General features: G+C 52.8%; 9 protein-coding genes across 9 annotated transcripts; 3 read left to right on the plus strand and 6 right to left on the minus strand.

The window, feature by feature from the left end:
- Positions 1–127: 127 nt before the first annotated feature.
- Z519_03492 (uncharacterized protein) lies at positions 128–1,097 on the plus strand (the record flags this gene model as incomplete). The annotated part of the gene is made up of 3 exons (XM_016761242.1): positions 128–204; positions 311–1,016; positions 1,077–1,097. The coding sequence occupies 3 exons, from the start codon at positions 128–130 to the stop codon at positions 1,095–1,097; spliced, it is 804 nt and encodes a 267-aa protein (XP_016623092.1).
- A 1,022-nt stretch (positions 1,098–2,119) lies between these two features.
- Z519_03493 (uncharacterized protein) lies at positions 2,120–3,826 on the minus strand (the record flags this gene model as incomplete). The annotated part of the gene is made up of 2 exons (XM_016761243.1): positions 2,120–3,605; positions 3,663–3,826. 2 exons carry the CDS (start codon positions 3,824–3,826, stop codon positions 2,120–2,122), a joined length of 1,650 nt encoding a protein of 549 aa, XP_016623093.1.
- Positions 3,827–4,879: 1,053 nt separating this feature from the next.
- Positions 4,880–7,873, minus strand: Z519_03494 (uncharacterized protein; the record flags this gene model as incomplete). Its single annotated transcript, XM_016761244.1, has 2 exons — positions 4,880–7,774; positions 7,841–7,873. The coding sequence occupies 2 exons, from the start codon at positions 7,871–7,873 to the stop codon at positions 4,880–4,882; spliced, it is 2,928 nt and encodes a 975-aa protein (XP_016623094.1).
- An 896-nt stretch (positions 7,874–8,769) lies between these two features.
- On the minus strand, positions 8,770–11,271 carry Z519_03495 (uncharacterized protein; the record flags this gene model as incomplete). Its single annotated transcript, XM_016761245.1, has 1 exon — positions 8,770–11,271. The coding sequence occupies one exon, from the start codon at positions 11,269–11,271 to the stop codon at positions 8,770–8,772; it is 2,502 nt and encodes an 833-aa protein (XP_016623095.1).
- A 2,699-nt stretch (positions 11,272–13,970) lies between these two features.
- On the minus strand, positions 13,971–14,471 carry Z519_03496 (uncharacterized protein; the record flags this gene model as incomplete). The annotated part of the gene is made up of 1 exon (XM_016761246.1): positions 13,971–14,471. One exon carries the CDS (start codon positions 14,469–14,471, stop codon positions 13,971–13,973), a length of 501 nt encoding a protein of 166 aa, XP_016623096.1.
- A 1,275-nt stretch (positions 14,472–15,746) lies between these two features.
- On the minus strand, positions 15,747–18,608 carry Z519_03497 (uncharacterized protein; the record flags this gene model as incomplete). The annotated part of the gene is made up of 1 exon (XM_016761247.1): positions 15,747–18,608. The coding sequence occupies one exon, from the start codon at positions 18,606–18,608 to the stop codon at positions 15,747–15,749; it is 2,862 nt and encodes a 953-aa protein (XP_016623097.1).
- Positions 18,609–19,797: 1,189 nt separating this feature from the next.
- On the plus strand, positions 19,798–20,997 carry Z519_03498 (uncharacterized protein; the record flags this gene model as incomplete). Its single annotated transcript, XM_016761248.1, has 1 exon — positions 19,798–20,997. The coding sequence occupies one exon, from the start codon at positions 19,798–19,800 to the stop codon at positions 20,995–20,997; it is 1,200 nt and encodes a 399-aa protein (XP_016623098.1).
- Positions 20,998–24,032: 3,035 nt separating this feature from the next.
- Z519_03499 (uncharacterized protein) lies at positions 24,033–24,767 on the minus strand (the record flags this gene model as incomplete). Its single annotated transcript, XM_016761249.1, has 1 exon — positions 24,033–24,767. One exon carries the CDS (start codon positions 24,765–24,767, stop codon positions 24,033–24,035), a length of 735 nt encoding a protein of 244 aa, XP_016623099.1.
- Positions 24,768–26,233: 1,466 nt separating this feature from the next.
- Positions 26,234–27,455, plus strand: Z519_03500 (ribosome-interacting GTPase 1; the record flags this gene model as incomplete). Its single annotated transcript, XM_016761250.1, has 2 exons — positions 26,234–27,196; positions 27,249–27,455. 2 exons carry the CDS (start codon positions 26,234–26,236, stop codon positions 27,453–27,455), a joined length of 1,170 nt encoding a protein of 389 aa, XP_016623100.1.
- Between the last annotated feature and the right edge of the window lie 137 nt (positions 27,456–27,592).

A 27,592-nucleotide genomic window follows, 5' to 3' on the forward strand; every position in this document is an offset into this window, starting at 1 on the left:
CTATCTATTCATCTACCGAACTGGAGATGCTCCAACGATCTTGAAAGAGCTAAGCTGTTTCCAAAAGAAAAAGGAAGAAAAACACCAAGAAAAGGCAGACCAAAAATAAAAGGAGAAGAACAGTAAAATGAGCAACGTCGTCTCAGTCGTCATCGCTGCCATATCCTTCGCCGGCACGTTGATCACGGCCGGCGTGTCGGCGTGGTACAAATGGGCATCGGACGAGCAGCGGTGGCGCAACGAAGGCTGAGAAGCTGATATCCAAATACCGAGATCCGCTCTTGCTCGCGTGCCAGAACCTGCAGTCCAGGCTGTTCAACCTTGTGGATCAGAATTTCGCCATCTTCCTGTTCCAGCGCGGCGATGACGGCGACAACGACCATGTACGAGACAACGTCCTCTCCCGCACGGCCTTTCTGGTCGACCAGTTCTTCTCGTGGACCTTCATTCTGCGTCGACAGGCCCAGTTTCTGCGCTTCTCCACCGACGAGGCGAACAAGGACTTGACCAGGGTGCTGAGCGGCATCGCCCACGAGTTCGGCACCTACCAGTATCTCGACGACGGCCCCCCGCTCATGTTGTGGCAGGGCCAGCAGATCGCCATCGGTGAGGTCCTGACGGTCGACAAGGGCGGCGAGCTGATGTGCCTGGGCTACGCATCCTTTTATCAGAAGTTCAAGGACTCGGCCGACACTCATGTCGATGCTGCTGCTGGTGGCGGTGGTGGGGGTGCGGCTGGAGGACAGAACCCGTACGGCGCCGTCAACTGGAATGGCGACTTTCGGCACTGGTTCCGACCCATCATCCAAGCAGTCGAGCTGCTCGCAGAGGCCAGCAAGCAAGGAAACAGCCCTCCAGACCAGAGACTGAGGCGGCTGCAACGCCTTCCCATAGACCTGATTAACGTCCTGGACAAGAAAGGCCTGCGGTCTGAAGCGAAACGCACTGGCCGCTGTCACCGGGCCAAGGTCTGCAACTGCACGACATGCGCCGGCAATGAGATATGTCCCTGCAATGTATGCAAGGGGTCCCGGAGGCCAGCTCAGGTCTGAAGGCAGCTGACGAGAGGATCGCAGCAGCTCAAGTCGGGACAGTAGATCAAGGGCATAAATCCCCCTTTTACATCGCTGCCGTAGACAGCAACGAGACGTTTTTCCGTTTTTCTTCCTCAGATTTCACCTAAAAGCCCACTTCTGCTGCACCTCGATAGTTCACAAGAGCTCACCCAGGCCTTTCTTCCTTTCTTCTTTTGCTCTGTCTTTTCTCCAGTCTAGCCTGCTGCCACTGCCGGCCGCCTTGACCTCATCTGACTTTCCCAATTTCCACATGGTATTGTCCATGGTTGCGGATGGCAGGAAACCTGCACGGCAGTCCAGTCAGCTTGGAACATGACAAAGGGGACAACCAACTGTCTGCTTATCTCGTTTATACAAAACCGAATCCCCAAGCAGCTCTATCCTACACCACCCGTTCTCATCGGCCACCTGACTGGTGACAGGCTCTAACTTGAGCCACAACGTATCGACCAGACTTGCGAAAGCCTTAAACAGAGAAAAGAGACTGGCACTGGGAGAAAATGGGAATCAGTGGTCTTGGAAGGTAAGTAGGCAGGATGCAATGTGTCTATTGACATCAAGAGCCGAGAACCTAGAGATTCGGGCGAAGTGAGTCCTGTTGCTGGAGGTAGGTTCCATTCATGCCCGCAGTGGTAAGTCAGTAAAAAGCAAGCACAGCTGAAGGAGGGGATATGAAAAGCCGCGGAGAGTCTGAGTTCCCTGAGAGTTCCAAATCCGAGCGCGTCAGAGGGCATCGCCGTAACAGGACGTTCATGCGTCATTTTCTATCATCACCTTGATAAAGCAGAGAATCTGTGGACTCGCGGCGGTGGAAAGACGGTAGAGGACTGTTCGATACGTTGATTTGTCTTTGAGGGCGATGAAGCTGTCGCTCTAAATTGTAAGTGTTGAGAGGACGGTCTGGCCGTTTCTCTGACGAGCCGACAGCGTCGAGCACGATGACCCAAGATCGTGTCCAGAGCGGTTCCCATGCTCAAAGGTCTGATATCCCAATTACAACCAGGAATTCTGTGCAACACCTCCTTTATAGGTTCTTGCGCTCTTCAGGCACAAACAACACCCTGGAAATCGCTCACAGCTTTGCGGAAGCCGTGCTCGAATTCCCAACCGAACGGACATTTCTGTGAATCTGCAACTCCCTCCTGACACATGCGCTTGAGGATCCAGAGATCCAACGCACCAATCATGTCTGCCCCTATGGTTAGGTTCTCATCCATAATGGGGGCTTCATGACTGGCAGTCGTGCCATCCAAGCCCATGCCTCCAGCTGATGTCGCGGTCGGAGAAACGGAATTAGGACCGGACCCAGTGGCAGAAGGAATTTGTCCTTCCAACCGTGCAGCGAAGAACTGTCGGGCATCTGTCCATCCTAGATCCCAGCCATCGCTGTACCGCCAATGCTCGAATTTTCCTCCTGGACTTGTGGTTGTCCAGTACCCGATATGCCCATTCAATGCGTCGTGTAGAAGCTGGCTCTTCTTCTCATCCGCTTGCGCAAGCCTGAGTTTTATCTGTTGAACCGTAAACGTAAACTGCTTCGGGCACACAACCTGTCCACTATCGCTTGATGCTTTGAAACCCCAGTCCCAACCAGGCATCCAGTCCATCTTGAGAGTCCAGAACGCCGACCCCGATGCTCTACTCTGCCATCTTTGACTCTGAGCCAGTCCAAACTGCCGCATCAGCTCATCTTTCTGATCGGAAGGGGCTCTGCTCCATGTTTGCGGCGCCAAGGCGAGGCTGTATTCGCCAATGTATACTGCCACAGCGGCCTGATGGGAGAAGACATCCCCGACAAGAGTCGAATCAAGTTCATGAAGCTCTGTCTTGACTTGTTCGATGATCTCATAGGGCGATCGAGAGGTATCTTTTGCATCAAAGGCCCAATATTTGTGTGTATCTACGAACACCGGGCATCTCGGCGTACCGGGATTGTTGTATGCTCGAGTGAACCGTACCGCGCGGCTCAAATCCCATCCATCGCTGATGTAGATAGGTAAGGAAGCATCCACGGCAGCTATCCGTTGTATGACATCGTTGTACCACTCGTACATTCCGGGCGGATCGAATACGGCTTCGTTGCAAACTTGGATACCGATAACGCCCGCTAGTTGTGGGTCACGAACCGTCTCTTCCGCGACGAACGTCAGACATCGGGTAGCAAGTTCAAGGTTAAATGAATTCCCCCAGAGCTCGGCCTTACCGCTGCTCGTGCCCGAGTGGGATTCATGATTAGCGCCGCCAGGAACGCCGTGCAGGTCGATGAGGACGCCGATGCCGTGTTGCAGACATCGCTGGGCGAGGCGCTTCACAGCGGGCCATGCGTTGACATAGACTTGGGAAGGTACCCTAGCGAAGGCTGTGTTGGCACAGAATGCTGGACCCAATGTGAAATAGCCGATTGGCAATCGAATCGAATTGCAGTGTGCGGCATTGGCGAGCCAATCGAGGTCTGCGTCGGTGAGGGCGTTGGCCCAGTGAGCCTCCCATTTCTGGCGAGTGGCATCGAGGCCACGGGCATTAATGCATCTGAGCAAATGAACTGTAAACAGGTAGGAATGGGCGAGGCAGAACAAGGAGACTCACGCAACAACCGCGTCAAGTTCACTGCTCCCTGAAACGCCCTGATCGTACATGCTCCCGAACAGCCATTGCTCCAAAATAAAAATACTTCCTAGGTTGGTGCCATGCTGATAGCGATATCGAAGGACGTCCTTAGGGGTCGGTCGACTTTGTTGGCGGTCGGACATGGAGGGTGTGGAAGCTGCTGGGAATCCCCAGTGTAAGTGCTGTGTGGGGACCCAAGAATTGATAGGGGCGACGACCAAAGGGACAAAATGGTTTAGGGGTTCGTCCGTCGTGGAGGTTCGAGGTGGAGGAGAGCTGTATCAGGCGGTCGAGATGAAGATGAAGAAGATGAAGAAGGAGGCGCAGGTGAAGTGAAGCTCGCGACATCAACCTCGCCAGCGCAACACTACTCACTTCTTCTTACTTCTCACCTCTCACTCTTCTCTCTTCGCGCCTTTCTTCTCCTTCCTGTGCGGCGTGTAGGGGGCAAGACGTACTCACAGTCTCATTCTCCTTCTTCCCATCCACCGAGTCTCTAATGGCGTGAATCGCCGTCTTCAACGCTTTTCTCATGATTGGCCTCAATCACTTTGCTGCACGAGATGAGACGCAAGGTGAAAAGCCGTTGACACCACTGTTCCCCCCGAGAACATGCCGATTGGGCATCGATAAATTGACCTACCCAGGTTGGATTATTGCTTCTTGTCCTCACTCTGCAAGCATAAAGCGGATGGAACAATTGGCAACGTCTCCTCATGGGCAGGCAAAAGGAGAATGAACATTTGAACGGGTGATAAAGCAACCACTCTCCCTCTATTGCTTCAGTGTTCATCTTTGCCTGGCTGTTTCCGTTACTTGTATGCTCTAAATAAACCATCCAATGTTGCAACGTTATGCTGGCTGGCAGCCTCAATCAAGCTCTGGCTCGGCCAAACTTCTACACAAGCGCATCGGCCGCCCGTGATTCGGAATAGAAGGAAGCTGCTCTATCACCGTAGCACTGCCTCTCTCCTTGCCTCTCCTGAAACGTCGTTCTGTGCTGTGGCGCCTTGTCCTCGGAACCGAAACCCCCCCCCAAGCACGCGCCGCAATCATGCACACTAGGGCCGATTCATCCTGAACACCACCACGCCGTGTATGTCCTTCAAAGTTCGCGTGCATGAGACCCCCTTCTTATTTTCTTCGTCCCGCATGATCCCAAAAGATCACCAAAAGCATTCCCGGCCATGAGAGAATCACTTCATCAACAGCTCCATCTGCTCTCTTCTCCTCGCCCGCATAGACATTGACAGACTCTGCTGCGCCATCGGAATGTCTTTAGCCTCACCGATGCCCAAGGGATCCAGATCATCCGCCAACGTCTCTGCAGGGTCTCTAATCTTGCTATTAGATCCATCTCGTTCGATATCTCTATTTTCTTCCGTGGTCTGATCTTGCTTTTGGTTGGCTTCTCTCTTCCCCTCCCTATCCTGACCCAGCTCCTGCGGTTTGACGGAAGGAGACAGACTTGGACTCGCCGGGAGCGGGACTGACTGCGCCTGCTGCTCATCGGGGAAATGGTGAATCATGACCGTGCTCTGATCTGATGTAGAAAGGATATTCGACGCAGACGAGTCGTCCTTAACGGCTCGGAGGCGGTCGCTTGTTTTCACATCGTCGTCGCGGTCTTTCTTTATCATGACCTCGTCCAGCGGCGATTTGGAACTTTTAAATTCGGGTTTCGGCGACGGCGCAACGGGGACGGGCGTCCTTGATCTCGAAAAAGATTCTCTCGGCATTGGCGATGCAGCCCGAGATCCCGACCGCGACATGTCAAGAGCAGGGGTAGATAGACCAGGAATTCTCGCCCCGCCTGCCGCCGACTCATGCATTTTCGAACTCAACTTCGCAGAAAGAGAGCTCGTTAATCCCACACTCCCTTCACTTGTCTCTACACCCACCAGCACAGGGGTCCTAGCCCTGGAAACGGGCGCCGACATAGAGGTTGAGTAGCCAGCTTGTGATCCACCAGCGTCCGAGACAGACGTCCATAGTTCGGTCACTCCCGCCTCACCGGCACCATTACTTTGGGGTTTGATAAGGGGTTGAGGTTTGGCATTCATTTCATCGTCCGTGCGGCCGAAGAGTTCATTCCACCATCTCACCTCGTCGGGTCTGGGAAAGATGAGGCGTTCTTTGCCGCGAACGTTGTCGTCGATGACTGGGTCGTATTTTGCGTTGAGAAACTCTGGTTTGCGGGCGAGAAAATAATCCCATACACTCCGGGTGCGCTCGCTGAGTCTGAGTTCTTTGCGTTCCTTTTCGTTGTCGCCTAGAAACGTTCCATATTGGCAAGAATAGAGATGAAAGAGGAGACGCCGCAGGAATCGTTCGCTAAATTCGAATCGGGTGGGATACTGGTACAGCAGTTGGTATGTTGCATCCAGAAATTGGTGGAAAACCGGGGAAGTCTCCTTGACCTTTGTGATTGGCTTCTCTTTCTCCTTCTTCCCACTCGCAGACACAATCCGTCTCCCTTGTTGCGACTCCGAGTCATAGTTCCCAGACGCATCTGCGTCCGAGTCAACATTGATTGACTCTCTCGACTCGTTGTTTTTGGTGTTGGAAAAGAATCCCTTAGCAGTCAGAAAGGCATTTTCGAAAGTGGCCATGGGGCCGCTCTTCTCTTCCTTGCCATCCGTATCTTCACTGCCTCTGCTGATTCGCTCGTTCTCGATCTGAAACCACTTCTCCGAGCTCAGGAATCCAGATCGATGTTTGAACATGTGGCCAAAGCTCAGCCAATCTTTTTCGACAAGTACCATGAACCCTTCCATAGTTCGGTAGTATGGATCGAGGCATATCTGGCTGAGAGACGAAAGTTGGCTTGTTCTGTCCCAGCCATCACTGCAATGAATCAAGACATGGCTGTGTTGCAGCCCTACTTGTCGGGCAATTAGTCCCGAGCCATCCAGAATAAGACCAATATGTTTCAACCAATTGCTTTTCTGCAGCAACTCCTGATTGGGACCCAGCGGTGTCAGGTCGGAATCTCTGAAGGCGTCGATGACTTTTTGGAGACTGTCTCGCATGACATGAACATTGTCGATCCCCAGATATGCTTTGGTAGCAAACTTGTAATTACTCATATCCTCGGAGCCCATGCCTTGCGTCTGCATGACCAGCGCATTGATGGTGGGACGCGCATCCACGATCATATTTCGCTGCTGCGCTCCGTAAACCATGGGCCTTCTGTCATCTGAGCCTTCCGGCGCATCATCGTCACCTCGAAACCGGGAAATGATGGCATCTTCGACCGCCTCGGCATCTGCCTGTGGGGCTTCGCCATCCAGGACCACTGCGCAGTTGGTGTCTTTATTGGATCCAGAATCCTCGCGTTCCGGCGGCGGAGAGTTGTAGGCAGAGAGTGGTCGTTCAGCTCTCGTGGTGTTGAAGATTGCCGCAACGAGCTTTTCATCCTGGATACTTCGGTTTCCTCTTACTCCCACAAGTGGCTGAGATGAACGGGTAATGGTACAATCGTTGATCGGATGAAGATAGGTCAGAACCGGTATTCTCGCCCTAGATCGATATCGTCCTGCGTAGTTCAGAGTATTATCTGAGATATTGGCGGGGACGGCGAGGACGGCAGGATATGTCGGAGAGAAACTGTAGTCCTTGTTGATGGTGGAAATCCTCCAGTTTGTCTTACGACTCTCGTCACCGAGACCCATTCTCCTCCACTCACGCATGGGATCATACAGCGACCAACCTTGTCCCCCGACATCCTTTTCGGGCCCAGTCGGATGATACGAAAATGCATACAACTTTTCGATCCCGCTCAACTTGCATGTCCAAGCTTTGACACTGTCGTAGACATCCCTAGCTTTCCGATCATCATTGAAGTAGAAGCAATAAAACGTGAAATCGCGGCAGCGCAGACGGATGGACGAGGGCTGTCTGGAAGCAGTCGGACTCGGCCGAAAGGTACAGAAATGAATGATGGGGTATGTGATCCAATTTTCTCGGGGTCGGGCAGGCTTGCCGTCGGCGGTGGGAGGAGCGGCGTGAACGAATATGAGGTGATGAGGAGTCAGATGCAATGTTCCGCTGACCTGGGTTCCGCGGCGTGAGAGAGTCACGTCGTCGACCTATGGAGGAGACATTGTCAGTCTCATTGGCACCAGGCATGTCGCGCAACAGCCAGCGGATCATACAACCTTCGCAATGCGAGTGCGCTCCATGGCCATTTTGGCGTTGTGCTAGGCCAGGCGGCTGCCTTGCCGAACCATGGGCGGGGCTGCTAGGAAAGGGCGACTAAGCGACGATGGGCCAGTGGTATGCCCAGGTTATTTATTCTGTAGAACCAAGAGACATGTGAGAAGAAGAGACCAACTAATAATTGAAGTATTTGAACGAAGGCACAGTGAGTGTGGAGGATACACAGTCAGGTCGAACAAAACAACCCACAATCGACGTCAAACGGAAAAGGCCGAGTCGACCAGGGCGGCCCGCCGCTTCCTCCGCATTTCTCTTAGCGCAGCCTGGTCACTTACTTTGCTGCCACCTCCTACTTGTTATGCACGTCGCCAAAGACAAACAAGGGTCTGCGACGCCATTTCAGACAAGACAAACACTATGTGTGATCTATGAATGAAATTTGTATTCGACCGTCTCGTGAACCAGACAGTGGCTGTTCATTCAGCTGTGCAAGGCACGTATGTCTTCGTCCTCACTACATGCAATCGCAACGTATCCCTCACTGGGAACAAGACGGTCCTGTTCGCTGTCTTTCGAATCCAACCCATCAGATTCATACGTAGCTCTTTTGACGGCGTAGTATCCGAGCTCTGCCCATTTTCTTGCTGCATTAACCACAGCACAATCCGTTCCTGTCATGACTAGTTGTACAACTTGTTTGGAAATTGGTATTTCCCAACCGTCCTTTTCGTTGGGCTTGGAGGCCCCTTTTCATGCATGTTTGACCCATTATCTTCATGGTTTTGCTGTCCCTTTGGCTTCCCATTGCCAGAAAAACGCCATGCTATGTTGAAAATACTTCCACAATGTCCATTCTATTTCAGACATTAATCCAAAGAGAATAAGGTCATGCCTTGCCCGCCTGTCCTGCATGCGTAGCTTCTACTCACAAGAAGTCATCAATGTTCCGAAATATCTCGGGTGCTTCACCTTGTTGGTGTGGACTTCGGGGATCAAACGGTGCTGGTATCTGGCCCGCCACTGCATATGACGCCGGAGGCTGCATTTGTCGTGGAAGCAAGACTCCTCTTGTCGCCTTTTTGCCACCGCCATGAGCCACGGCCAGGTCAGCGGCAGTCGTAATCCCAAATGGAGATATCATGAACTCTGTGGCTCTCGGTGACAAGAGCGACGAACCGTCGGGTCCCGCCGTGTCAGCATCCATCTTGGGCGAGCTGGTAACGAGCCCTAGTTTAGGTGTCTTGGAGGGATTGTGTGGCTGCTGCTGCTGCTGGTGAGGAGGCGGTGCATCGAATCGCTCGCGAAACGGCAGTGGCCTGGGTGACACACTCCGTGGGGGACTTTGAGGCCGTGGTGGACTACGGGCCTCAGCAACGGGTGCTGGGTCCGGTGTTTTCGTCGTCTGCGGCAATTGCCGCGCAATGCCTCCCAAGATCTGGCTCAACTTGACTGGCGTAACTATCGCATTCGCCTGCTCATCCTTGGGAAATAGGGGCACTGGGGGTAGTGCCTTGTTGAGCTTCAACGGCGGCAGCGCTTTCGCATGAGGCTCGGAGACAAATGTGTCCGTAGGAGCCGGCACTCTTTCACCATCAGTCCAGTGCGGGACACGCCAAGAAGATTGTTGAGCAACTGGCGTGTCCATAACAGGAGAACATGACGATCGTATCTTCCACCAGCTCGGTTTGGGGTTGTTGCAGTGATCACCATAGACTCCTTTGACAACCTTTGACCGAAAGTCCGTCAACTGATAGATCAAGCTCATATTGGGTCCTACCCATTCACTCCGCTGCTTCACCGCCATGTACATCGAGTGGAAATCCGGTTGATAGCCTTTATAGAGGCCGTATGCAATCACCAATGAGGCAGAGCGACTGACACCTAACTGGCAGTGTATTAAGACTTTTTTCCCTTCTTGTATTCTTTCATCAATTAGCCGACATAGGCAATACAAATCCTCCAATATTTCCGAGTTATGGTCCCATGGGACGTGCAAGTATTCGGGTTGCTGCCGCTGAACGAAGGGATTCGGCCGGGGAGTCGTAGGCGTCGGTATTTCGTTGGATCGTGGCCATTCCCACGCCGACTTGAACGACAGCTCCGAAATGGCTGTCTGTGGCTCTATCTCGGGTTTCGGTGGTTCGATTTCGAAAGGGTTCTTGATTTCCTTAGCCACGTTGATGACCATGTCGAATTGACCAGCCTCCTGCGCTGTTGGCTCTAGATACAGATAGACTCCGCTGTCATAAATCAATACAGGCCCTTTTGGATACCCCCTCTCTTGAGTTTCCCGTGATTTTTGCGGGTGAAATTCGTCCTCCTCTTTCAGCTCCGGGAGTTGGGGATTGGCCGACTGAACCGAATTGCTCGGCTCTGAACCAGGGGCCGACGGAACAGTGCCGGTGGTGGGCAAATGAAGGAATAGACCTCCTGGAGGAGGTTTCGTAGGAGAAGCAAGTGAGGCAAGGGCAGGTGAAGAAGCCATATGATGTAACGACGGTCTCGAACTGGGTGTTGGGGGTACGTCTAATGCTCGATTGAATGTCAACTGTTGAAATCCAGGAGTCCGGATGGTGAGATTGGTCGGCTTTTTCCGCCCTGTTCGCGGAGTGTCCTTCGAGGGCGATGTTGGAGCGGAGAATGCATGAGATTCGAATCCATGTGAAGTCGCAGGGCGGGGTAGCACGACCGCGCTCATATTCAGCGACAAATTCTTCACATTCTTAGGGACTTCTGGCACCAAAAAAGCCTTCGTTGAAAGGTCGTCCGTGTTTTCTCTGGTTGGTGGTTGCCTTTGCTGTGGAGGGTTTCGAGGTTGTTCTAGCGAAGGTCTAGCCATTATGTTCCGGAAAGGGGACACTGGAGCATTCGAGGAGGCCGATTCCGGAGATGAAGAGGGCGAAGATTCGGTTATCAAGGGAGAATCAAAGGTTGAATTGGTGGTCGTAGGTGAGGATTCCGTAGAAGCGGATGCCATGGAGGTGACGCTGTCGCGATGGTGTAAGCAGAGATCCGAGCGCTGTACAGTCGAGTCTGTTGAAGGATTTGCGTCGGTCACGAGGATTTGGGTATCACTCTCAGGTATTGTCTCCGGAGCGGCCGTCAACTCTTCCATAGCCTTCAAAATACTTGTATCGGGTTTTCCAACAACTGACATGAAGGACGGAAACGGTGTTGACATGATCGAGCCCACCTCGACCGGGGGCATATTCGAGTATTTGGTCGGGTAAAGAGGCGGTCGTCTCTTGCTGGAGGGGCCGGGGAATTGGGACGATTCAAGAGGGCCTATTGGCAAAGCTATCGAAGCTGAACCATGGCGAACTCGGCGGCGTATAGTACTCGTGACGTCTTGATAGTTGTTGGCCAAGTCAAATGACCTCTTGCGCTGGTGATTGTTAGCAAGGTAATCCATTGAGTCTCTCAACATTGCGACGACAAGTGGTGACGGAGGAGCGACGAAGAACCATTGCACCGCCGCATGGATTGCAAAAGGGTAGACGACAAAAGCGAGTAATGAGGGTACTGACGTACGATGGTCAAAGTTGAGGTCTCAAACAAATCCAGAAGAGTTTAATGGTGCCCGGAACGGTCAATCGCGGCGCAATAACGGCGAAGGCATGCGACACAAAACGAGCAAGAAGTTTCCTTGTCCCTGCTGCAGCAGGTCCCTAGAGTGTCCCTAGGAGGAGGGGACGGTGGTGGTTGTCTGCTTAACGTGCTCCTCCGCAGTTTCAGATTTCAGCGCGTATCCAAAGTGTGCGGCGCAGCAAGTCAGGCTTTCCTCCTTTGTCTCCTCCGTTCTCCGACAAGGATGGCTCCACCAAAGTAACAGACTGTAATACGGATTTGGGACTGTGGGATTTCCGTTGGGAGCAACAAGCAACAGACTACCTCCTCTTGCGACAAGTTATAGAGTGAATGCGCAACGGGAAAACCGAAATAGACGGATGCGACCTGAAGGTCAATAAAGGTTGAAGTCGCAAAGGAGGGGGAAGACCAAAGACCATTAGTCGACAGCAATTCGTTCAAATCAAAGAACCCGAGGACTGGCGGCAGAGCGAAAGCGGACTCTGCGACAGGTTGCGGCTTGATGTTTCGAGGAGTGGTGGGTAAAGGGTAGGCCAGGGACTCGGTAGGGTAGTTGGTATTTGAGAGGAGGTGGACAAGGTCTCGAGTTTCGAGCGCAGAGTGGAACCGAGGAGCCTCTGCCTTGACCGACCAGCAACGAACAAGGAGGAGGATCGCGGGATGGCGCAATAGCTGAGCCTGGCCGAGTAGACGAGTCCACGAGGAAGCAGCTGGGGTGGAGATGGGCTGCGTATGGAGGTTGTGCGATCGATGGCCGGAGGACAACGGAGCGGTCGTAGGTTTCTTTGAAGTTGAATTGAAGGTGAATTGATGGAGCACACAAGGTCGGAGTAGGTATCACCACAGTAAAAAGTCGAGTCTGCCAGTCAGCGCCCGCAAGTTGTGGTGGTGTCTCCTCTAGGCGCCTAGACAAGATTTCACCTTTTGGGCACAAGAAGCGAATCACAATTACTTGCGCCAGTCAGGGTTGGGGAGGAAGGCAGAAAAGGTAAAGGGTGCCGTTGAGGCAGGGGGAGGTAAGGGGGGCCAAACGAAACCAGCCAGCGATTGGGCTGGGAGCATGCGGGAGCCACCAACCTGAAACACAATGCCAATTGCCCAGGCCACCAAGACTCCCCAGGACAACCAAAGACACCTACCAGCGGCCATTAGGGCTAGCGAGGCCCCCGTCTTTGCTTCTATTTCTGGCCTCGAGCCTGGAAATTTGCCGCGCGCATCCGCCTTCCCAGAGCCAGCACAATAGCACTGTTACAAAGGGCCCAGGTGCCTGTATTCCGTCCCTGTACACAGGCGCGGACTCCGTATGTATATCCATTTACCCTCGCACTCTAGTCCGATACTCTCCAAGACGCATCTTGTGCATCTTCCGACCTCAATAGTCAGATGCAATGACCCCCCAAAAAGGCAGCCTAGAAAAATTTACAGACACTTGGCTGCATGCACAACATCATACTCCATATCCATTCGTTAGAACAACGAAGGAAACAAAGAAAAAGGCGAAGACAACTTCCCCCCACCGAGTCACGCGGCATGAGACCTGCAAGATTGCACCGCGTTTCAGATTGCTACATGCACCAGAGTCAACTTGTCTGTGCGCCACGCCCCCGAGGCTGAAGGCTGGAGGCTGGTGGGCTGACTGTATCCTTCACCCCATCGCCATCATCAAAAGACCCAGACGTCGCCAGTCGCAATAATTGTCCGTGGACCGAGTATTAACAATAGAAACCTCATATTTACCTCACCCAGAAGCTGGAGTCTGACTAGCACACTGACTACCTGCTTACATCCCTCCAAGTTTACCTACATTCATTTGCATGGCCGAGCTTCCCACTCGTCAGGCCTTCTTTCTCATTTCATTCTTAGAACCACATTGTGAAGCCATGCCTTTAGTCTCTCGGCCTCGTGCTCGGTTACTGACCACCATTTAGCCAACACCAAAACGCGGCACCCCGTGCCTCGCAAGGAAGCGTGGTTGCGGGCTGAAAATAGGGCATGCTCAAGCGAAATCGCATCAAAGGGGTTTGATCTAGAAGGCCTCACAGTCTCATGCTTGTTTCCCTTCTCGGATGAGGTTGACATTTTCAGGCCTATATCCATGCGAGCGCAACCTCTGCAGGTTGTAACTCTAAGTGACTGAGTATCGTGTCTATCATGCCAGTTCTTCCTAAATGGGTTTGACCCCCGTATCCCGAAATAATTCACATCAGTCCAAGCTCCAATCGCTTGTTGTGGTATGTTTCCTTGTTTTTGGAACCCATAACGCCGTCGACTTTTTGTGTCATGACCATGCTTCCCAGCTACCAGAGTCAGCCGCGCACCCGAAGCCGCCAGGAGATTGACCGCCCATCCCTTCATTTGTAAGTTTGCCGATATACAATCCAAACGCCTTTGCATGTCTGGTCGAAGGGCGGACGGGCGTCTTTCGACAGGGGAAATGACGAGGAAACAGAGACCCAGGAGACCCAGGAGATCGCCGTCTATGTCCCCAAGAACCATCGCCCATTTCCCGCGCTCACTTGCCATCCTTCCATTCTTGTTTTAAGACTTTTGTGCATCCGATTTATTCTTCAGGTACAGCTCCCCTATCCCTGACTTGGCCTTGTTGACCTTTTGCCTGGCACTCATGGCCGCCGAATAGTGTGAGAAGGAGAACGAGGACCAGTCTCGGTAGTCTCGAGTCGGCCTTGAGACCTCGACCACTCCTTTGGTGAGTTTCTTTTGAGGCTTGTCATATGTGAAAATATCTTCGAAGTCGAAGTCCTTGGACGACAGGTCGAGGGCATCAAAGTTAGTCGAGGCCTTGTCTAAGAGTTCTCTCTCCGTCTCTGACAGCGATATGTCGAAGCTGGCAGTGCGGGCATAGGGGACGAGTTGAACTTTGGGAGACAGGCGAGGTGAGATTGGAATTGTTGGTTGTGTAGATCTAGACGAGGACGTGGACGTCTTTCTCTCCATTGACGATCGGCCGGAACCCGAATCCATCGAACCCGGACTATGTAGTGGCGGCGATCTGGAGGTATGCTTTGCAAAGGCTGCCATGATTTGAACGGACCAATTGGGACTTGTCGGAGAAGGTGGCTCTCGAGATATATACAGAATATCGCGTGTCAAACTCGAAGCCTGGACTTGACGACCAAGGGTATCAGGTTGGTGTGAGGTGAAGGCAGACTGAGGTATTTGGTCCGGTCAAGGTCGTATACTGGCTCGGTTGCAGGCAGTCGGGATCAGCTGTACACAGATAATGGACAGGACCGAGCACGCAAAAAGGTGCAGAGCTTTGATGTCACTGGTGTTTCGTGTTCCCTGACACTTCTCCACAACCTCGACAGGTACAGGACACTCCGAGACGAAATGGATCTGCCTTCCAGAGTCTTACGTGTGATGCCAGCGAGTGCTCTGCCGAAGGGAAGGAATCGGATAGCCAAAGCCACTTTTCCCCTTGAGTTAGACGGGGATTCTCTGCAAACTTCAAGGATGGAGGAAATGCCTCGTCCCCTTATATCGTCACACGCAAGAGGGGCATATGCAAACAAGGCCGAAGAGTGAGGACAAAGGAAGTGTGCCTTAGACACATGCCATCTCGATTGGTGATGGCGACATCCAAGGGGCGAATTAGACTCGAGGTACGCTCACCTTATCCTTTTCTTGCGGGCTTTTAAGGTGCTCAGTTTCGTCTCCCTTGTCTTTGACGGAGTCCACTCGACAATTGTTCAAGCGTCATCGTCGATGGCGTCTTGTCCGGCGTACGTTTTCCACCGCCTTCTGCCCCTCAGCTCAGGACAGGATAATGCTGGATTTGTTGTGCCAAGCGAGTCAAGCCGGGAGCCAGAGGGCATGCAAGAACGTGATATATTTTAGTCATAATCCCAGGTGCATGTCCGAGCAATTGGTGTGGCATGATGGTAGCGGGCTCTGGTGGTCCTGTAGGTGGCCACCGGAAGGAAAATTTCATCTGCACGTGGACGAGTTCGTCGATGATTTGCCCGTTGAGATGGTCCATATCTCTATTGGGTATCCATGTTGGTTCTCCAACTGGAGTCTTGATTTCATCCTAGACACTTGTCATGGCTCGTTGCCAATCGACGTGTTTGCACGGGTACAGACCAGTGGTAGAAGGGACGACATCCAGAAACGGGGTTCTAGCAATCAGTAAAACAACTGCCACTGTCAAGTAGCCCATTCTATTTTCGTTCCTGACCTGCCAAAAAGCTCTCACCGGCTGGTGTCGGCAAAATCAATGGAGAAGGACTGCCTTCCCGGGTTATCCATTGTACAAAGTATGATACAATTTGAGCTGATGATGAGACATGTTCATCAAGATTCAACGCTCTGGCCGGAGCCCTGTCTTTCCAATGGCATGGTATTATCCAATTCTTGCCTCAATGGTGCAATATCTTTCGTTCCTCGTGCTTCGGTGGCTTCTCTTGTCGCTGCATTCCGTTCTGCTTTGGCAGCTCGAAGTCGACTGCTCACACTGCTGATCCTACTCGTGAATCCAAGACTTCTTCGTGTTCCTGAAGGTCGAATGGCTACCTGACTCTCTGGGGTTGCTTCTATCGGACTAGATGCAGCCGCTGGGACAATCGTTATCCGACCCCAAGGCTCTTTGGGCGTCACAGGGGTCTGCTCTTGAGCACCCACGTTGCTCACATTCGAGGAAGGAGCAGCGTATTTGCGTCTCGGGACCAGATGCGTACTGATATGGGAAGGAAGCTGACTTCTGGTCACGTTGGTAGTTTCAAGCGCTGCAGGGACGGGATGTTGAGGCATGGGGTGCTGGGCGGTGTATTCTCTCGAGTACGCTGCTCGATCTCTTGCCAATTGGCGATACGTGCTCACTTCGGTCATAGCTCGGCTCACTGGTCTGACTGAAGGACTACTTTCCTCGTCGTCCGTGGTGCCATCCATATTGTACCCAGGAGTTCGCCTGCTACGCACCAAGGTAGTAGAAGTTCGTCCTAGCCGTGCCGACGAAGAGCTAGATATCTGGGGCAAGGCTGTAGGAGGTGTTTGATACGTGTTCTCGGGTGACGTTGGCTGCGGGTTCAACCCGGCCCCGAGCGGTGCGCTGGTTCGTCGGGTCTCTAGGCGGGATTGGACTCGCGACGCGACTGGAGGTCGATCGTTAGGCTCATTGCTGTATCGACGACTCCGTAGTCCTGCAGATGCCGGCTGGAATGCATCGCGACTACCGGGTCTCGTTACAGGCTGAGGAGGCTGTTTGTGGTCTGCTAGGATTGCTATGGCCAGCTCCGTCAGGCTTCTGCACATGCTTTCCGTTCGTCGACGTATCTGACGTTCCGAGACCGACGATATCCCAAGGGTACTGGCCGCGCCGCTATGCCCCTCTGGGTTCATCATCATGGACAATTGCAAAGCATCCTGAGCCGTTGCTTGTAGCTTCTGATAAACGTCGTTACTGAGGGCAGCTTTGGCATTACCAAGTGCCTCATGGAGATTCGGGTGGATGTTAGACGGAATCCCTTCGATCGCGGATTGCAATTGGGCCACTGCCGGTTTATGTTTTGGAGAGGACGACATGGTCGTCGCCGCCGTTGTGGCGGTCTTTGGTCTCTCTGACGTCGTCATTGCCGCAGCCGAGGACGGCGGGAGCTTCCCTGTAAGCTCCAGCTTTCTAATCCTCGATTTGAGGTCATCTAGCTCGTCCCAAACCGTCGAAGGAGCAGTTGTGGAGATCGTTGACTCGGTGGCATTGTGATCGGGTACGCGGGGGCGATCCAGAAAGCCAGACTCCGAGACTAAGCGGCCGCTGTTTCGAGCGGTGCTAGGGCGTGAAAACGTACGTATCGGTTCGGTATTGGTGTTAGTGTTCGAATTTGCAGTGGAATATCGTCTCGATGTGGCCCTTCGAGGCAAATCCGCGGGATGAGAGCTCTGCGCGTCAAGAGCCCCATCTCGCACCGATCCTTCCTGGGCATACGTCCGCGAAAGTGCACCCGGCACATGTTGCCCGAGGGAAGATCGCTTGCTGTAGTAATTCAGTGCCTCTGATCGGCCGGCCACGCTCGAAGTGTCAAATCTCTCCTGTATGGGAGAAGATTTATAGCCGGTGGAAGGCCGGGTACTTGAGAAGAAAGGAAGTGAAACCCTCGACCGTCTCTTGTCAAGTTTAGATTGCACTTGAACCCCTCGAGGCGCGTCGGTCCTTGCAATATTCAAGAACAGATCTTCGCTTTTCTTCTCATCGCTACTCGAACCTTTGCTGTCATCGTCTAAACTTATGGGTTTCAGTAGTCTCGGTTCCGAGTTCTCCGTTTCTTGCAGATTGGTTAGGTTCACAGCGGCAGCTTGTTCTTTACTCATGGTAGAGTTGGGAGTAAGCACACTTTCTGTATCTGCGGTCTCTGGGCTAGATGCTTCTACAGTGGTGGCCTCGTCGGTCGAAGACTCGGTCGTCGACGGGGTCTGGTTTGGCTTCACGGGCGACGCTTGCGCTGGACTAGACTCGGCGGCTGAGGGAAGTTCATTGGCCTTGGAAGGGGACAAATCGCGCGTTGTGTCGTTTGTAGATCTCGTGGACGGATTTCGATCCAGTCGGATGCGGTCTTGCGATAGCGTTCGTTGAGTGCTGTAAGACGGAGGAGGGCCACAGATGGTCTCGACGCCGTAGCTGCTATGTGAGGCAGGAGGTCTCTTTTGCGAAGGGGATCGTTGGAGCGTGTGGGAGTTTGTTCGATGTAAAGGGGTGGAGGGCTGGCTGATTCCAGAGGACGAAGAGGGTCGGTTGTCGTTCGGATCGGGGTCGAGGGAGATGTTGAACGAGGGAACACTCAGGGTTTTTGAGATGCCTCCTGGCTTGCGCATTCCAGAGGGCGGCTGTGGCACGGATGCTGAATTAGAATCGAGGGCATTGGAGGATAGTTTGGGTTTCTTGCGGAGCGGAGGTCGAGAAAACGTCAAGTCATGGTTGGCGTCTGCAATGCGGGCCGGATAGAAATGGGGATAGGGAGAGCGCGGTGGGAACACGGCTGCGGTGCGAGCATCAAGACCATGGCGTGTGCCCGGGGCATCTAGAGTACAATATGGCAGAGAACGACGATGCTGATGCTGATGCTGATGGGGAGGAAACGTCGAGATCTGGGGTGGGAGTGAAGATGAGGGTGAAGGTGAGGTTGAGGGTTTGGTGGTCGTGGTCGTGGTGAGCGTGTCATCCATGTGCTCTGGCAGAGGCTCATTTGATCCATGGATCATCCAATCCTTGCTAGCCCCGTCTCGCTTGTGGATGGTGAAATCCCCTACATCGGCACCTTCAGCACTTGTTTCTCTTTGTCCATTTCACCAGAGGGCACGGAATCTCCATGCCATGGGAAAGAGAGAAGCTTGCAGTTTTTTCTACGGGATAGCTACTTCTTAATCTATGGGGGAGGGAGGAGTCTGGCCCGTGAGCTTGCAAGCCTGCGTGAGCTGCCTCCCTCTCGCTCGTCTAGGCTTGTCCCCCAGCAACTAGCACGCGTCGGAAGATTTGTGATGGAAGTGTGACATCTCAGAAGAGTTGCTGCGCTTGGTGCTGTGCTCTGTAGTGGCCTGCTGGTGCTGCTGCGCGAGCGTCGCGTCTTTGTTGTGCGGGAAAGGGGCACGGACTGCGCTGGCCATGATTCGACCCGCTAAATCCTTGTCCAGGCCTGATCTCCCGGTCCAACGGGCACTAAAGCTTCGGGCACAGGCGCCATTACCAGTTAAAGCCAAGCGCCTGAGACCGACCCTCCAGGCTTGGGAGTCCGAGGCTTGCCCCCAAGAGGCCCAAACAACCCCCTATTGATTGTGTCTCCGCTCTTCGCTCTTTGTTGCACGATCCAAACTCATCACATCTCCAGAGTTGGCACTCACTGATTCCCCGTCGGCACAATCCCATTGATCCCTTGTCAAGAGTCTCATACAATAAGACTCATATGTTACTGTTCCCTGCTCATGCACTCTGATCAGCAGTTCATCAAAACCTGCCTTGCCGTAAGCAACATTCACTCTCCGTTCTTGCTCGGTTGGGCTTCGGATATGCGGGCTCTTCAGCGAGGAACTAATGCAAGGAACGAAAGTCACCCCCATGCAATTGCCCCTCCTTGTCGCCACTCAGCCGATCCTTTCGGTTTCGTCGTGAAGTGGACGAGGTATTGTGGAAAGAGAACTGCACCGAGAGAAATACTCTGAGAATCGGCTGGCGATGCAAAAATGGCAGAAGGCTGCGCAGCGCCATGACCAAATAGGACGTCGAGAGCCATTCTCAGATTGCGCAGTGAGTCACTCGCAGCTGCCTAGTGGGCGCATTTGATCCGAAGAGAGAAAAAGGAAAAAGTCCTCCTGCTCTCTATGCTTTTCCTTCTCCGACGAGACATCGTTATGATCAAGGATGACTACTAGACGGACGCGTATTGTTTGTATATCTGATACTCACAATCAGACTCCCCACCTGCCGGCTGGACACGTTCTTATCCACGCTGGAGACCTCACTAACCAAGGCACCTATTCAGAGCTTCAGAAGACGGTTGATTGGATTAAGAAAGCCCAGTTTCAGATCAAAATCGTCGTCTGTGGGAATCACGATGTCACTTGCGATGTTCCATTCTATCAAATGTACGGAGGCTACTTCCACAATAAGAGAAGGGAAGATCCCCAACGCTGCCTCGACTTGCTCCGATCCGACCCTTCGCTTGTTTTCCTCAACCACGAGGCCACGCAGGTTCGCATCAATCACGGAGACGGTCTTGTGTCCTTGCTCAAGATCTTTGGATCCCCATACTCGCCAGCACATGGCTTTTGGGCATTCGGCTACTCCCCAGAAACTGCCCCTCAATTATGGGATCAGATCCCTCTGGACTCAGATGTCGTGGTAACGCACACGCCCGCCAAGTTCCACTGCGATGAATGTGGGAACCGCGGCACGGCAGGATGCGAGATCCTCCGCGAGGCTTTGTGGAGAGTTCGACCCAGATTGTTTGTATGTGGGCACATTCACGAGGCCTATGGTGTCGAGGCCGTTACATGGGACCTATCCTCTCCCAATCTCAGATACAAAGAACGGAGCGTCCGAAGGTGGGCGGACCCAGACCCGAGTTCTAAGAAGCAGTTCACCGTGGATCTATCATCGAGAGCCAAGTCGCTAGCTTTGCGCAATGACGGAAGCATTGGCAATCTGATCCCATCAACACAACTCTCAAGACTTCGGGGCGTGGGAGTCGATGGCACTGCTGATGATGCCAGCACAGATCAGCAAGACAGATCCGGATCGCTCCCAAATGTCCCATCTCCCCCAACACCTCCCTTTCCTGACTTCGGAAAGGCACAGAGACCCGCCCCTTCTACGATCCACTCTTCGAACGTCAAACATCTCGGCACCACCGGTCAAGGTGGTCCAGCATCAAGCTCTAGGTCTGACCAAGAGGCCATTTCCGGTCGAGAAGGAAGGGTGGAAACCTGTATGGTCAACGCAGCTTACATGGGGTCGAATTGGCCTCATAGAGGTGGCAAGAAGTTTCACAAGCCGGTCGTGATTGACCTAGATTTACCCATTGTGGACGTGAAAGAGATTGACTCAAAAGGCGCAAGATGAAGTGGATTAGTCCGGATTCTGATTCCGTGACAGCTCCTGACGTGGCCGAATCATGCGCGCTAAGCTATCATCTTGAGCGCCTACCAATGGCTATGGAGCGAATGACAATGTTCTTCAGCTTGTGATTAAGGTATACTGGTCCCATTTCAAAGAGGACAAGTTGACATTGTTCGGGACGCGCGAGCTCTTCAAACGGAGGCCTTTCATCATTGTGACCAGTTGAGGATTCGGAGGAGAAGGGATCGGGGCCCCTTTCTCTCGACAATGACAGCAGCGCCTCCGCGAACAGTATTGAAGATCGACAGCATGATCTGCCTCAGGCACAGTCTTACTATCAGCAAGAGGCCTACCAAGTCAGGCCAGCGATGTTGCATCACATTTCTACCTTTGGAGATAGATGAACTGTATCACTCACGAGAAAGGAAGGACCTTGAGGCCCTTTTGGCTCCTGCGACCCCATGAATCTTGCCACGGTAATAGCGAGGATGCCATTCCTGGTGCGCAACAATTGCCACCGCATCCTTTCTCAGTCATCATCTCACCTCTCGCAAACTCGATTCCGGATCATGGCAAAATCATCGCGGAGATTGCCCACTCTCTACCGTACTCGCTATCAACTCTAAGGTTTGTCGATGTGGCATTGCTGAGTGCTGCATGAGTAAAAATCTAGGGGAGCGGATGTTGCATTCACCTCGATAGTCGCATCGAAACAGCGCTAGGCGGGGGGGTTTGAGATCGCACAGAGGCGCAGAATCAAAGGAATCGAAGTTGCATGGAGCTTGGAGACAAAACCATTTATATTCATTGATCGCAAAGAGAACAGTATCAAGGAATGAACACCGCATCCATCATCCGTGACCCACTGTCCGCGGTGTGAGAAAAGTTCGGTCCGTAATCCAACGCAAACCGACATTGCTTGACCTTGTGGCACGACCAGCAAAAAGCCATAGGTCACCCTGTTGTATCCGAATATCATATAACAATCCACCCGGCATAGAGGGGATCGATCTGGCTCCAGGCACGGAGGGTGGAGTTCCTTTCCCTGCGATCTCCCCTTTGCTGGTCTGATGGCGACGTACTGGATCCAGCATCTGCGCGTCTGCGGCCGTTTCGAGAAGAAGGCAGGAGCGCGGGCGACGGCGAGGAAGGAAACCATGGCATAGAGGAAAGCGGGATGTCTCTTGCATCCGCCATGTTAAAATCGGCTTCCACGCCGAGAGTCGAGGTGCTCCAGTTCATGTCCTTCGTATCCTCGAGCGGTAGCGGAGAGACTTGGTTCCCGTTCGTTTTGTTCTTGTTCTTTCTCCTTCCCGAGCAGCTGAAGCACATCACGTCTACCATTTTGCTCCAAAAGCCCTTTCCACCACGAAATCCCTGTCGGGATGCTGTGTCCGTGGCCCCTGTTTCCACTACTGTCGTCACCATCCTGACTCGTCACTCGTCTCTATTTGACCTTCTCTGGCCTCTTGAGAAAGACAAAACAATTCAAGTCCCCTAGAAGCCTGTGTACCACACGACCCCTACAGAACGTCCCTGAGGATAGGCGCTGAAGGCCCTTCCGAGACCGTCGAGTGCTTTGCGGCCCCAGCGACGCACTCGTCTCTCCTCTCTGATAGAATCACTCGGTGCCGAAGAAATCGAGGATGATCTTGTCGTTGAGGAACGGAAGAACTTGAGGGACTTTGTCGAGCTGGAAGATTGCGTGTCTGTCGACGCTTGGGTTGTCCTGCGTCGCGGTTGTGGTTGGGTTTGAGCTTGGACTTCTGAGCAAGTATGTGGTTGATGCTGGGATGGGAGGTGGGATGGGAAGGTGGACATGAATGTCATTCTCTTTGCGCTCTTGCGGCCCGTCGTACCAGGGCTCTGATATTGATGGTTGGTAGTCCTTGGAGGGAAGCTTGCAGTGGAATTCCGGAAGACGGATTCTGCAAGGAAGGGTGCTTGCATAGAAGCTCTTCAGATGGTGATATACATGAAGTGTTTCATCAAGTTTTGGAGTATCACTTGTTATTCAAATTCCCTTTTTGCCACGTAACCTGGAGTGAACACTGATGGACTGTGACCTAACAGATCAAGGATCGAAAGCGACAGGTGCCTCCTTAATACCTGGGAAAGAGTTCAGGTTGACAGCTGCCAGACTAGTGTGGTGATATGTCAGGCCTGACCGTCTCGGCCATACAACACACACGCTCACCTTGTGAGAAGATGATGGGACAACCAAGAACACAAATACAGTAGGAGTCGCAGATCCTCCCACCATACATCCTAAACACAGCACGAGAAGGAAGCGACACGCAAGTCCATTCATGGGGCGGGAATGTTCCACAGTAGTAGTTGTTGGCTCGATTGGGAAAGGGAGCGAATGCCTGGCGGGCTGATTAAGGAAATGACAAGGCGGATGAAGTAAGCGGCCGCCTGACGTGAGACCCAAGTTCAGCAGCACGCGAAATGCCCCATATCCTGATAGGACGGAGAAATCCTTTTGGATAGGGTTTCAGTCCCAAGACTGAGCAAACTTGGGGCCAGAACGCCCTGAGGTCGAAGGGTGGAACGAGATGAGCCCAGAGTGTAACACAATGCGTTGTTCGTAATCCCACAATTGCCATCAGCCATCAGAGGCGTGGACGAGATGATTTTCTTTAGACCAGAAAGAAACGTCCTGGGCCAAAGCTGCAGAGGTACTGAATAGGCCTTCTGGCTTTGACTAAACATTACTCCGTGTTCCAACACCAACTCCCTTCCATTCCATGTTCTGTTCTCGCTCGGAAAACGAATGTAGTAGCAGAGTATATAGATTCCACACAGCAGTTGAATATAATATGGACGCCTGATCGACCCCAAGTGAGAAATTCCTCCCTACATTGTCGTGAATGGTCAGGCCTCTCAAGAGGCCTCCTAATCCATGGAAGCAGAAGATCCGGTTATCACACCGTCGCCAATGTTGTTGAGACATGTGGCATCTATGGGGCCCTTAAGGGTCTACCTGGATTCCGAGGCAAACCTTGGGGATGTCGACTCCGATCGAATACCACGGTTTAAAAAGATCCGAACTTGCATTTTTCAATGAGCTTTCCACGGTCTGAGAAGAAGCCGGCTTGCTTGATGTGCGTAGGCTTCCCCGTCTTCTCATCGAATAGGTTGAAGCCAAAATTGGCCGCATGAGGCGGGGTATAGAGGTGGAGTGACACGGCCGGTTCGTCATTGGAAGGGTTGGATATCTTGTGCAAACCGATCTTGTCTGAGATGTAGGTGACTTCGTTTTCGTGGTAGATGGACTCTTTGACAATTTGTGGCGGGGTCAAGGCGCCGTTCGAATCCGTCTTCTCGGTCAAGCAGGGCGGGAGGGCGTACAGTGTTTCCTTGAGACTTCCTTTGAGGATCTTCATCACACAGTGGGCGTCTGCATGATCGTGTATCGGACTAGACCTTCCTGGATTCCAGACGATTATTAGTAAGTTGGATTTGCCGTTTCCTTCGTCCACGAGATTGCGAGTGTAGTTTCTGCTGAGGTCGGCAAAGGCGTAATGACGCCAGTGGCTTTGCTGGGAACTATATTGTTCCATGAGGCGTATCAAGTCATTTTCGTCCACATCGTCAGAGTTGATACCTGAGGAAGGCCCAAGGACGTCGGAGAGAGCTCGAACGAGGCGGTGGAACTCGTCACAGGGGTTGACCAGGCCGACTCGGTCGTAGTGGTGGGACGAATGGGCTGGTTCAGGCTTGAGGATGTAAGAATCAGCCGTGCTGGGTGGTTGCTGGTATGATAGCATATCGGATAATCGGTGGTGTCTGAAATGAGTAGAAGGGAAGGAGAGGAAGAGATACGGAGAGAAGAGAAAAAGATGATGGAAGGTAGACGAGGTTAAAAGCACGGTGAGAGGGACAATCGAGGCGGTGTGCCAATGAAGCTTCCCTTTCAGATAAGAATGTAGGCCTGCATGCTCAGGACTTGGTAGCGTGTAGGAATGCAGTAGATTCACGTATTTCTCTCCTTTCAGGTACTCGGCAGACTCAGCTGTCCTGTCTCATGACAGGGTGTCGGATGAATGAAAGCCATGATGAGGACGTAATAATATGGCGGGATCGACTCACAAACTCACGGGAATGGCCAAGTGTCTTCAAGACCAGTCCGGAGAGCCGCGCAGCCGGTTCAAACGCGAACCTGTGACCTCGTGTCCATCAATCCTTACCTGTTCAACAACGGTGACGGGCAAGAGCGGGTGATTCGGGCTCGTCGGAGAGCAAAGGATTAGTCCTGGAGGAGGATCGAGATTGGTGGGAGGCCCGCTCAGCAGTTTTGGAGTAGCGAGCCAAAGCTTAAACGAGAATGAGCGGTAGAGAATGCAGATAGCGCGACATGAGCTTGGTAGAAAAGCCAGCGACGACGAGGACGGAGGACGACGATGATGACAACAAGGCTAGCAGACAAGGCTCTGCCATGTATATATAAGAGAGCTAACAGCCCTACTTGGTAGAGAACCAGATATTTGGCTGCTTAAAGCCTGGTGAAGGGAAATTGTCCAGTCTCGAGCGAGTGTGAGCGATTGCGTGATCGAGGCCTCTGCTCTCCGAGTGGCTCTGGTGGCTCTGCGCAGTGGGTGGCGAGTAGCAAACAGAAGAGGTGAAGGCGTGCCGAATTTGAGGGTCTGCATAGCCGACACGTGCTACGTGCCAACCAAAGTCACGGGACCAAAAATGCCAAGAGCTAGGACCAGTCATTAGGTAGGGACCCCAAGGGCAGCCACAAAGGACACTTAGGGCACCAAGCACCCACAAGAGAGCCAATTACTTACCCTCATCCTTCCTCATCGCCGCCCCTCCTTTTCGCTAACCCTATGCTTGCCCTATGCCCGACGCCGTCCATCTGCGGGGCTCTCGTCCACACAATTTTTGCCTCGAACCGCCATGCGGGTGGCGGTTGTACAATAGTATTTCGACAGCCACGGATTCGCATCCACCGTTCTTCAACATTTCACGTCACTAACAACGCAAAGGATTGTTACACAACAGTCTCCTATTGTCCATTTCGACCCCCTTCAAGAGCTGCCATCCCCTCCTCCTCCACTAGCACCCACTGTGGAAATTCGATCCCAAATATCAGTGCCCAGAGTCCTTCAACAACAACAACCCCCCCGTCCCCCCGGTGCTGTCTCAGCAGTAGTTGATCCCCTGCCTCGTTCCCGTCCTCCAGGATCGGCAATTGCCCCCTTCGGACATCGAACTCGGATTGCCCACGATGGCGACAACAGTGGACAAAATCAAGGAGATCGAGGCCGAGATGGCTCGGACTCAGAAGAACAAAGCCACATCTTTTCATCTGGGCCAGCTCAAGGCCAAGTTGGCCAAATTAAAGAGGGAACTCTTGACACCTTCGTCGTCCGGTGGTGGCGGCGGCAGCGGGTTTGATGTCGCCAGAACTGGCGTCGCATCAGTCGGCTTTATTGGGTTTCCTTCAGTGGGAAAGTCTACCCTGATGAGTCGTTTGACAGGCCAACATTCCGAAGCTGCTGCTTACGAATTCACTACCCTCACCACAGTTCCAGGCCAAGTCCTGTACAATGGTGCCGCTATTCAGATGCTCGACTTGCCCGGGATCATCCAGGGTGCAAAGGATGGCAAGGGGCGCGGCCGTCAAGTCATTGCCGTCGCCAAGACTTGCCATCTAATCTTCATTGTCCTCGATGTGAACAAACCCCTCACTGACAAGCGGGTCATTGAGGCTGAGCTGGAGGGCTTCGGCATCCGCATCAACAAGGAGCCCCCCAACATTGTCTTCAAGAAAAAGGACAAAGGTGGTTTGAACATTACAAGCACGGTCCCTCTGACGCATATTGACCATGACGAAATCAAAGCGGTCATGAACGAGTATCGTATTTCCTCGGCTGACATTGCCATCCGGTGCGACGCCACCATTGACGATTTGATTGACGTCCTGGAAGCCAAGAGCAGGAGCTACATCCCGGTCATATATGCGCTCAACAAAATTGATTCGATAACTATCGAGGAACTGGACTTACTCTATCGCATTCCGAACGCCGTGCCTATCAGCTCCGAGCACGGATGGAACGTTGATGAGCTTTTGGAACAGATGTGGGAAAAGTTGCAACTGAAACGTATCTACACCAAACCAAAGGGAAAGCAGCCCGACTATACTGCCCCCGTCGTGTTGAGAAAAAATGCGTCAACCGTCGAAGACTTTGTAGGCCGAGACAACCGTCCTTGGAAATTTCGGTTGCTGATCTTTCACTTAGTGCAATGCAATTCACAAGACAATCGTTGAGCAGTTCAAGCATGCGATTGTCTACGGGAGGTCGGTCAAGCATCAGCCCCAACGGGTTGGTCTTGCACATGAGTTAGCCGACGAAGATATCAGTGAGTCCAACAAGATCCCTGCCATAATCCTTATCCGCATGATGCTGACGCTGTTCACCCACCCAGTCACCATCATCAAAAAGTGACACAGTCAATCCCGGATTTGTTTCACCCTAATAGCCTTGAACGCCTATCAACCCACGAGAAAGCATTGGGATTGAAGCCGCCTCAAGGTTTGAGACCGTTGGCCACGGACCGTTTTTCCGCTCAATCAGGCTAGATA

The sequence above is a fragment of the Cladophialophora bantiana genome, assembly GCF_000835475.1.
Source record: "Cladophialophora bantiana CBS 173.52 unplaced genomic scaffold supercont1.4, whole genome shotgun sequence".
Lineage (NCBI taxonomy): Eukaryota > Fungi > Ascomycota > Eurotiomycetes > Chaetothyriales > Herpotrichiellaceae > Cladophialophora > Cladophialophora bantiana.